Here is an 11,095-nt window from a genome sequence, read left to right as displayed (position 1 = left end):
ATCCCAACAAGGTTATGTCGCGATCCTGCGGGTGGGCTGGAAGGTGTCTCCGGGTCCCCATCCACCTGAGTCCCGTCCCCTGACTTCCGCAGAGCCCCAGGGCGCCGACGCCTTCCTGCCGGCCCTGACCGAGGAACTGATCTGGAGTCCGGACATTGGGGAGACGCAGCTAGACGTGGAGTTTCTGATGGAGCTCTTGGACCCGGACGAGCTACGGGGAGAAGGTGAGCCACACCTCCAGGACATTGGGGCCCAACAGGGGGCGCCCTTGGGCTGTCTGAGCCGCAGACAGCCTCCCCTTGCTGCAGCAAGGTAGGCCTGCAAACTGCCTCAGGGACCTGAGGCTCCTAGCGAAACCTCGAGTGCGGCGCTGACACCCTTATCCCCGCTTCCTGTCCCCAGCGGGGTACTACCTGACCACGTGGTTTGGTGCGCTGTATCACATTGCCCACTACGAGCCCGACGCAGGCCGTGCACCCCAGGGACTGAGCTCTGAGGCCCGTGCCTCGCTACGTCAGTGGCACCGCAGGCGGACTCTGCACGGACAGGACCATCCTGGAGCCCAGGTGACCGGCCATCCTGGCTGCAGGTGGGAGAAAGGGGACACCTCTTATCTTTCTGATCCAGTCCCCCCTCTCTCCTCATAGGCCCACCTGCCCTTTGAGGAACCATGGGCAATAGAGACTGTGGCAGGAACCAGTGATAATTAGGGGTCGCCAACCCCTCTGCTTCTCAAGCAAAATGCGGGAGGCACCTGCACCCTGCTCAGTATCTGGGACAGCATTGACCTGGCTCAGTTCATTTATGGGCAGCACCTACGAGGGTACACACCTCTGGAACTTTGAACTGGCTGTCCCTGCTTCTTGGGGTGCCCTTCCCTAGTATCCACTCTGTTCCTGCCTTCCTTCTATCCCCTCCCTCAGGTCTTTAGGCAAATGTCACCTCGGTGAGGCTCCCCCAGCCACTCCTGCCTAAAACTTCAACTCCTATCACTTGACTCTTCCTGTGGTAGGCAGAGTAACGCTCCCTCCCACCCCAAAGATATTCACAGTCTGACCCCCAGAATTTGTGAGTGTTGCTGGACATGGTAAAAGGGGCATCACAGGTATGACTACATCACGGATGGAAATGGGAAGGTTATCCTGGATTCTGGTGGACAGGATGCTTAGGGACGCAGGATGATCAGTCAGAGAAAGAGAAGTGATGTTTAAGCAGAGGTCGGGGTGATACAACCAGGAACCAAGGTATGCAGACACTCTGTAGAAACCGAAAACAAACAACAGGGGAAAAAGAACAAGGAATGGGTTTTTCCCCTGGAACCTCTGGGAACCTCACCCTTCGCTTTTTAGACCTCGAGACCCATTTAGGACTTCCGACCTCCAGAACTATAAGAGAAAACATTCGTGTGGGGACCAGCAGTTAGCATAATGGCTATGTCGCTGGACTCCCGTACAGTCGACCGTGTTTCAAGTCCTGGACCCTGTGGCTTAAGCTCACGCCGGGTGCGTGTGCGTGCGTGCCCAAGATCCCAAGAGGAGAATGGAGGAGAAGGAATTGCTGCGTGGTCATCCCCCCGGGTGGTGATTTCTCACTTTCTATCTCTCTGTCTCTGTCTTTCTGGCAAGCACATGCGCCCTATAGCAAAAACCTCTAAAAAAAAAAAATCTTTGTGTGTGTGTGTGTTTAACTATAAGATAATAAATCTGTATTTTTAAAAGCCACCAAGAGTGTAGTAATTCATTACAGCAGCAATAAAAATGCATATATGGGCCAGCAGGTGGCCCAGTGGTTAAGGTGTTGGAATTCCCACATAACTGGCTGCAGTTCGAGTCGCAGACCTGGTGGCTTGCTTTCTCACTCTTCCTCTTTCTCTCTCTGCTTTCTCTGGCAAAACTCATGTGAAAAAATAATAATGAAATAAATAATTCTTTTAAAAAATGAGTATACTCCCTCGCCTTAATCTTTATTTTTTCCATAGAATTGATCACTTCCTAACATATTATACACTATACTTATTGTTTCAATTGTCCATACTTCTCCCCAGCACTATGCAATAGAAATACAGTGATAGGTACATACATAATTTAAACTTTTCTGACACACAGCCAGCCCCACTGTTCAGCAATTAGCTGCTATGCAGAGAAAGTTGATCCCATGTAGCTGAGCAGAAGTTCAAATCCTGGCCCAGTAGGCACACCAGTGTCCAGGACCCTGATGGGATGGAGACTTGAAGGAGAAAGGATTGCAGCATTGGACCAGCCAGTGGCATGGTGGTTGAGGAAGTTGAATCCCATATGGCTGACTGCCTGGTTCAAGTCCTAGACCTGGCAGTTTGAGAAACACACCAGATATATGAGACACATGTGTGTGTGTGTGTGTGCCCAAAATCCTTTTCTTTTTTTTTTTTTTTTTTTTTTTTTTTGTAGAGAAGTTTTTGCTATAGGGTGTGTAAACTTGCTGGAGAGACAGACAGAAACAGAGACAGAAAGTGAGAAATCACCCCCCAGAGGGGATGGCCATACCTCAATCCCTTCTCCACTCTCTTGCGATTTTGGGCATGCATGCACACACTCTCGATATGAGTTTTAAGCTGCCGGGTCCAGGACTCAAACCATGGTTGACTACATGGGAGTCCAGCAATGTAACCATTATGCCATCTGTTGATGTCCCCAAATCTTTTTTTAAAAGAATATTGAGACCAGCATATGGCATAATGGCTATGTTGCTGGACTCCCATATAGTCAACTGCAGTTCAAATCCTGGACCTGGTGCCTTAAACTCACGCTGGGCACGTGTGCATGCGTGCCCAAGGTCCCAAGAGGAGAATGGAGGAGAAAGGATTGCAGCATGACCATCCCCCCCGGGGAGTGATTTCTCGTTTTGTTTCTCTGCCTGTCTCTGTCTATCTGGCGAGAGCACGCACCCTATAGCGAAAACCTCTCCAAAAAAAAGAAAAAGAAAGTCAGGTTAAATGTGCATCTGAGGTGGGCCTGGCCTTGCTCCTTTAATTGAAGCTCCTCTGCTTCTCAGTTTCCATAGACTGAGTGCCTAGACAGGCCTAGGTGCACAGTAATGAAACATCTGAATACTTTTAGGGTCATCAAAAACCTCAACCACCACCGAACTGCTCCAGGAAGGGAACAACTCATCTTCATAAATCTGAATTCAAATCTCTTTCTGTGGATACCACATTGCAAAACACAGGAGTAGAGAAGAAATTGGCATAGAAGTACCTCACAGTAAAGTGAAACATACGAAATCGCCCTTGCAGAAACTTCCAACAAATTACCCAAATGTGAATATACCACCAAGTGACTAAAAATCAGAGAAGAGAGACTGCAAAGTGAGCAGCAGGGAGAAAGACAGAGAGCAGGACTCATCTCCCACACACCTCTGAAACCCTCGCCCCAGATGCACCTGTTCTTTAGAAACTGGGAGACCTTTGTAATATCCAGTTCCATCAACAAAGTGCAGGTTTCTTGGTGAACATCAGGGAAATGAAACTGCAGAGATATTGCAGATCATCTCCTGCATACCTCTAATGTTCAGAATTAACTCCAAGAAAGTAGGAAGAAATTTCTCCATCAGACAACCAGAAACCACCGCAGAGGCATAAGAAATATGAGAAACCAAGAAAATATCTCTCCTCCAAGGGAAAAGAAGAGCCCTTCATCATCCACAGATAATACAATGGAGCTCATGGAAATGTCAGATAAAGAATTTAGAATATTCATGGTCACAAAGCTAACAGAGATGCAAGAGAAGGGAGACAATGAAGTCCAGATGAGGCAGTAGAGACGAGTTCCAGGAGATGAGGAAGTTCTTGCTCAATCTCAAAGAGGAAATGCACACCATAAAAAAGAATTGAATGGAGGCCGGCAGGTGGTGGGGTGGTGGAAGGCGTTGGACTTCCACATGGCTGACTGCAGTTTATATCCCGGACCTGGTGGCTTGCTTTCTCACTTTATCTCTCTCTCACGGTCTCACTTTGTCCCTCTCTGGTCAAATTAAAATAAATAAATAAATGAAGTTAAATAAAATAATTCTTAAAAAAAAAAAGAAGAAGAAGAAGAAGAATCGGGACTAGCAGATGGTGTAATGGCTATGTCGCTGGACTCCCATGTAGTTGACCGCGGTTCGAGTCCCGGACCTGGTGGCTTAAACTCACGCCAGGCACGTGTGCGTACAAAAAAAAAAAAAAAAGTATCAAACAGAACTGTTAGAGATTAAGGCCATAAGACAGAAAGCAAAACCTTCCTTGTAAGTATTAAAAGCAGATTAGATCATGCATAAGATCAAATTTCAGGTGTAGAAGATAGAACCTCTGGCCTAGAAAAATTCACCAAAAAGACTGAAAAAATAACCCAAAAATATGAGAATAATATACCAATAATACTAGATGCCCAAATATCCAGATAATCAGTATCCCAGAAGGTGAAAAACTAAGAGCATTGATAATCTATTCCATGAAATCCTAGAAGAAAACTTTCCAAACGTAGGGAGGCATTTAAATATCCAGACCTAAGAAATACAAAGGACCCCACAAGAAGATCTTCTTCAAGAAACATCAAAGCCAGATTAACCAAAAACAGACAAAGACAAAATACTAAAATTAGCAAGAGAGAAACATCAAGTTACTTTCAAAGCATATCCCATCAGGCTAACATTGACCTCTCATTAGAAACAATGCAAGCAAGGAAAGAATGGGAAAATGTATTCAAAGTGTTAAATGAAAAACAGTTTCAACCTAGAATACTATATCTGGCAAGATTATCCTTCAGATGGGAAGAAAAGCCTGAAACATTCTCAGATAAACAAACCCTGAAAGAATTTACCAACATCAGACCAGCTCTTCAAGAACTTCTGAAGGGAGCACTACACCAGGAAAACTAAAGACAAACAGAAAGAAATAAAAGAACAAAAAAATAACCAAGAAAATGGCCAACTTAATGGTAGGGACAAGTCTGGAAATATCAATAATAATGTTGAATGTTAACTTCCAGGATTTAAATAGAAAGATCAGACCACAGTAAAACTGGAAATTCAACAAAAGAGAGATTAATTACATGAGACTGAACTGGTGAAATAGAATTCTATGACTTTAGTTTTGACTAAAACATTACTGATTTTCTTCCATGCTTTGTCTTCCAGATTTAAGGATTTTTTGTTTTGAGTTGTTGATAGGTCCAGCAATTTGTTGAATATTTTTTTAAGTTGAGACATTTTTTAAATTGAAACCAGCAGTTAGCGTAATGGCTATGTCGCTGAACTCCCATGTAGTCGACCGTGGTTCGAGTCCCGGACCTGGTGGCTTAAAACTCACGCCGGGCGTGTGTGTGTGCGTGCCCAAGATCCCAGGAGGAGAATGGAGGAGAAGGGATTGCGGCGTGGCCATCCCCCCTGGGGGATGATTTCTCGCTTTTTGTCTCTCTGTCTATGTCTGTCTGGCAAGTGCACACACCCTATAGCAAAAACCGCTCCAATCAATCAATAAATAAATAAATAAATTGAAACATAAACTTTTCTCCCTTTCTGACCCCTCTGCAATTGAAAAATATTTGTGAGCATTCTTATTTTGTGGCAGAATGGTTATTTGGATAAGTTCAACAATATAGTAGTATCTGTTGCCTTGCATCAGAAATTGAGTTTTTAAAAAGTATTTATTTATTTAATTTCAGTTGTTATTATTATTTTAATTTGACCGGAGAAAGACAGAGAGAAAGGGAAAGTGAGAAAGCAAGCCACCAGGTCCAGGACTTGATCTATGGTCGCTCATGTGGCAATCTAGTGCCTTTAACCACACCTCCCGCTGGGCCCCCCTGAAATTGAATTCTTATGAGGCTTTGTGCAAATAACAGACCAAATTGAGACTAAACTTTTTTTTTTTTTTTTTTTTTTATAAGTTAGTTTATGCCTCTCTTTAGTAAAAGGGGGAATGGAGAGAGAAAAAAATGTTTTGGAAGAAAATTACAGTGCACTTGTCACTAGAGCTTAGCTTTGTCCATATTTTTAGTTTAATTAAGATCTTTTGTGGGAACCAGCAGTTAGCGTAATGGCTATGTTGCTGGACTCCCATGTAGTCCACTGTGGTTCGAGCCCTGGACCCTGTGGCTTAAACTCATGTCGGGTGTGTGTGTGTGCATCCCCAGGATCCCAAGAGGAGAATGGAGGAGAGGGGATTGCGGCGTGGCCATCCCCCTTGGGGAGTGATTTCTTGCTCTCTGTCTCTTTGTCTCTCTCTGTCTTTCTGGCGAGCACTCACGCCCTATAGCAAAAACCTCTCAAAAAAAAAAATAAAATCTTTTGTGAATCAATAAAATGTGGGGAAAAAAAGGTTTAGTATGGAATGGAGGGAAGAAAAGGGGAAGGAAAAAAAAAAACAAAATTACTTTTAATTGACAAAAAAATAGAAGCTATTTGCTAATGATAATATATAGTAATATCTTTGTCTTGACTGATATGCAAGGTATTTGGACTGGAAAAAAGAATTGCTGTCCACTGCAAAGATATATGTGGTTAAATGTAAATAAGTAAAAAAGAATAAAAATTTAAAAAGAAAGAAAGTCAGGCTAAAGAACAACATGAACAGGGGCAGGTGGAGTGGTGGTTGAGGGCAGTGGACTCCTTTATGGCCACCTGCAGTTCACGTCCTGGACCTGGCAGCTTGCTTTCTCACTTTCCCTCTCTCTCTTTCACACTCTCACCCTGTCCCTCTCTGATCAAATTTAAATAAATAAAGTTTTAAGTTTTAAGCAAAGTTCCTTAGCATTTCATTGAGTTAGTAAAGTTAGAGCTGCTTTTCTTTTCTTTTCTTCTTCTTCTTTTTTTTTTTTGACTCTGAAACCTTTTCTAATTTTAAATATATCCTAACATGTTTATCATGACTCTCTGTCCTCTTCAGGTTCAAACTGGTCGTCCTTGGAATGGACACGGAGGCAGCCGTCAACCCCGTACGTATGGTGATGCATGGTTCTGCACGGGGTCGGGCATGTAGGGTGGTCCTTGGAAAGGAGGGGGCCCTTTGCCAAACATGTCAACCTGTTCCTTTTTTTTTTTTTTTTTTTTTTTTTGAGAGGTTTTTGCTATAGGGCACATGCGCTCGCCAGAGAGACAGAAAGCAAGAAATCACCACCCGGGGGGGATGGCCATGCTGCAATCCCTTCCCCATTCTCCTCTCGGGATCTTGAGCACGCATGCACACACGCCCAGCATGAGTTTTAAGCCACCAGTCCGGGACTCAAACTGTGGCTGACGGTATGAGAGTTCAGCAACATGGCAGTTACACTAACTGCTGGTCCCCACTTGTTCCTGTTTTGGGCCCTCAGGAGGGATCATGTAGTTGGTCTTCATGGGAAAGGCATGACGTTCTTTTTATTTATTTATTTTTTTTTGGAAGACCCAGATGGGGGTTTGTGGCTTTATTTAGAAACAAACAACGTGCACATGAGCCTGTACTCGTTTTCTTCACTGCGCAGCCTGGCTGGGATTGGTGACTCTGATGGCCGGCCGGGCTGCCCTCTCCACGATGGCCTCGCGGTTCTTGGAGGAGACGTCGTGGACGATCCCAGTAAGACTTATTGCACATCAGCACTTCCAGCTCCTTGACGTTGTGGACCAGGAACTTCCGGAAGCCACCGGGCAGCAAGTGCTTCGTTTTCTCGTTACTGCGGTAACCGATGCTGGCCATCAAGATCTGGCCCTTGAATCTTCCTCTGCACCCTGTTGTCAATCCCTCTGGGTTTCCGCCAGTTGCGCTTAATTTTGACATATCGGTCTGACCGGTGCCCGATGAACTTCTTGGTCCTCTTTTTGACGACCTTGGGTTTCACGAGGGGCCTGAGGGAGGCCATTGACGCCGGGTAAGAGATGCCGCCACCCCCACAGCGCCGAGGAAGAGAGAAGGAAGCGGAAAGGCATGACGTTCTGATTCTCCTCCTTGTGGGGTGCGGTCCATGTCAGGTCCTCTGGGCACTGGGTTCTGCAGCCAGGGTCCCTCGAGCATCCACTGGCTGTGCGTTGCTGCCAGCCTACCCTTCAAGTAGGTGATCTCCCGGGTCTTCTCCGCCACTGCCCTCTCCATAGCATGAGCCCTGAGCCAGTCGTGATGAGCCTTCTTGGAAATGATGATCTCGTCTTGGAAGGCGGTCCCTTTTCTCTGCATTTCTTCAGTTCTTTTCATTAAGTTCTGGATTTTTCCAGGAGCCAACTGACGTTTCTCCTCTGCCAGTGATAGCTCTATTTCTTTCTCTCTGAGCGGGTGTTCTTTCATTAACAGCTTCTCTCCCGTGGCCCTCTGAGATCTTCTGTAGGTTTCACAAAGAGTGTTTAATTTCATTTTTAGCGTTTCAAATTCAGCAGCCTGTGCTGCTTTCATAGACCTCACTGAATTGCAGGTCCTTTTCCCTTTCTTTCAGGTTATGCGTAGTGGACCTCAAGACTCTGAGCTTTGGATCCTCACGTTGGTCATTTATATTTCCTGACTCTGAAAATCCTGAGGTGTCTGTTGAAGGGCCATCTTCAAAGGTCTGTGTAGACTTTTCTTCCAAGAGCAAGCCTGAAGTTTTGACATTTCCAACCCTCTTGGTTTGCAACTGAGAATGTTTATTTTGAATGATGTTGTTCAAAGCTCCTATAGTTTTTTCACGTTTTGAAATTATCCTTCAATTTGCATGCCTCACTGAAGTGATACGCTTAGTTTCTCGAAGGCCTTTTTTTTTGATTCAGTGATCTTTTGTTTCCAAAGAGTTCTTTTTTCCAAAAGTTCTCTGTGTTCCTTTGTAAAATCGTCAATGTGTTCAAATATTTGTCGTAAACTAATTTCATACATGTGACACTTTACAAGAAGGAGAATTATCCAGATGAATATGAAAATTGCAGACATCCCCAAGTAGGCAGCAATAATGACATGCTTCCAAGGAATTCTAAGACAATCAGGAGCAAGCTTTTCCTTCCCTGGGTCCTCGGGAGGGATGAAGCTGCTGTTTGCCTTGGGCACTGCAGAAAGTCCTGTGTCTGCTCCCCACAGAGTGACGTCCATGCCCTGTGTTCCCAGCACTGGCCTCTGGAGCCTGTGTCCCTCTGGCATCCTCTGACTGTGCACTGTCACCAACCTGTACTCCAAGTATGAGGCCTCCCTGGGCTGCGTTGTCACTGCCCCCCTCTACAGCAGGAACCCTAAGCCAGTGGTCCTGAGCCATTTTCTCATAGATGGTCTTCTGATGTAGGAAGATGGTCTCTATTCTTTTCACCTCTTCTTGCATTTCTGCAATTCTTTTCTGTAAATTCTTTATTTCGTTAGAAGAAAGCTTTAAGATCTCCCCTGTCTGCAAGAGCTCCTTCCCTTTTTCCATCCAGTCACTACATTTCATTCGTGGCCTTTCATCTATGGGCTTCCTCTGTTGGGCAATTTCATAAAAATTGTCTACTTTGATGTTCCCAGTCTCGAATTCAGCTTTTGCTGCCTTCACAGACTTCAGTTTCTAACAGATGGCTTCATGTTCCTTTTTCCTTTCTTCTAGTGTATGTATAGTGGGCCTCAGGGAGCTCATCTTTGAATCCTTAAGATAGTCATTTATATCTCCTGACTTAAATTTACATGATTTATTATAGAGATGATTGGCCTCTTGGAGACATCTCTTCTGATTCCAAGCAGTTTTTCTAGAATTTCTTTGTTCTCATTCTTCACATTAATAATTATCTCAGATATTTCTTGTAACTTAACTTTATACACGTGAGGATTTGTATTCACTTCTGTGTCTTGCAGACAGCTGAAAAGGACAGGCCAGAAGAGCAGAGTCCACATATCCATGTTGGTCCCTGTAGGGTCCAGGAGTAGCCAAAGAGGAGGGGATGGGCTAAGAGTGCAGGGGTAATGGGGAGGCATAGGATGGGTTGGGGTAGGGGAAAGAAGGGGGAAGACTGCTTTTCTTGAAATGAAAAAATATTTTAAAATGCCTATTTAATGACCATAATAAGTAAGCTATATAGCATCAGCTAGGTGCTACCTTATAATATGTTCATTCTACTCAGAGTTTCACGCCTAAAGTCAGACATGTATTCACAGATATGTAATACCAGCTGAACTTGCTATTGAAAGTTAGATTATTGGGCCAGCAGGTGGCATGGTGGTTAAGGTGCTGGAATTCCCACATGGCTGACCATGGTTTGAGTCCCAGACCTGGCAGCTTGCTTTCTCACTCTCCCTCTCTCTCTGTCTTTCTCTGGCAAACCTCATGTGAAAAATAATATTAACAATAATAATAATAAATAAATAATTATTTAAAAAAAGAAAGAAAGTTAGATTATTTAAGAAATTTTGTGTCCTCTTCTCGTTAGCGGCCGGAGGTGATCTTTGAAAATGGTTCGCTATTCACTTGACCCAGAGAACCCCACAAAGTCATGTAAGTCAAGTGGTTCAAATCTTCGTGTTCACTTTAAGGATACTCGTGAAATTGCCCAGGTCATCAAGGGTATGCATATCCGAAAAGCCACCAAGTATCTGAAGGATGTCACTTTACAGAAGCCGTGTGTGCCATTCCGTCGTTACAATGGTGGAGTTGGTAGATGTGCCCAGGCCAAACAGTGGGGCTGGACACAAGGTCGGTGGCCCAAAAAGAGTGCTGAATTTTTGCTGCACATGCTTAAAAATGCAGAGAGAGATGCTGAACTTAAGGGGTTAGATGTGGATTCTCTGGTCATTGAGCACATTCAGGTGAACAAGGCACCAAAGATGCACCGTCATACGTACAGAGCTCATGGATGGATTAACCCATACATGAGCTCCCCCTGCCACATCGAGATGATCCTCACTGAAAAGGAGCAAATTGTTCCTAAACCGGAAGAGGAAGTTGCACAGAAGAAAAAGATATCCCAGAAGAAACTGAAGAAACAAAAACTTATGGCATAGCGGGACCAGCAGTTAGCGTAATGGCTATGTCGACCGCAGTTCAAGTCCCGGACCTGGTGGCTTAAACTCACGCCAGGCGCGTGTGTGTGTGTGCCCAAGATCCCAAGAGGAGAATGGAGGAGAAGGGATTGTGGCGTGGCCGTCCCCCCTGGGGGGTGATTTCTCGCTTTCTGTCTCTCTGTCTCTCTC

The 11,095-nt window shown here is 44.8% G+C and overlaps 1 protein-coding gene and 1 pseudogene across 5 annotated transcripts in view; both read left to right on the top strand.

Annotated features, from left to right (window-relative positions):
• The window catches only part of RINL (Ras and Rab interactor like), a 23,249-nt gene extending 13,309 nt beyond the window's left edge, over nucleotides 1–9,940 (top strand). For 4 of the 5 annotated variants that reach the window (XM_027765620.1, XM_027765619.1, XM_027765618.1 and 1 more), the window contains 4 exons: nucleotides 93–224; nucleotides 403–566; nucleotides 6,902–6,950; nucleotides 7,476–9,940. In XM_027765620.1, the coding sequence (XP_027621421.1) occupies nucleotides 93–224; nucleotides 403–566; nucleotides 6,902–6,950; nucleotides 7,476–7,759 (629 nt within the window). In that variant the 3' untranslated portion in view covers nucleotides 7,760–9,940. Of the gene's footprint in view, nucleotides 1–92; nucleotides 225–402; nucleotides 567–647; nucleotides 1,498–6,901; nucleotides 6,951–7,475 lie in introns of those variants that run through there. The other variant, XM_006161732.3, reaches the window with a different exon arrangement.
• A 374-nt stretch (nucleotides 9,941–10,314) lies between these two features.
• Nucleotides 10,315–10,906, top strand: LOC106736352 (60S ribosomal protein L17 pseudogene; annotated as a pseudogene).
• Nucleotides 10,907–11,095: the final 189 nt, after the last annotated feature.

This window comes from Tupaia chinensis, unplaced genomic scaffold, assembly GCF_000334495.1.
Source record: "Tupaia chinensis unplaced genomic scaffold, TupChi_1.0 Scaffold138910_1, whole genome shotgun sequence".
Taxonomy (NCBI): domain Eukaryota; kingdom Metazoa; phylum Chordata; class Mammalia; order Scandentia; family Tupaiidae; genus Tupaia; species Tupaia belangeri.
The sequence above is the reverse complement of the archived record's forward strand: the minus strand, read 5'-3'. Positions and strand labels throughout refer to the sequence as shown.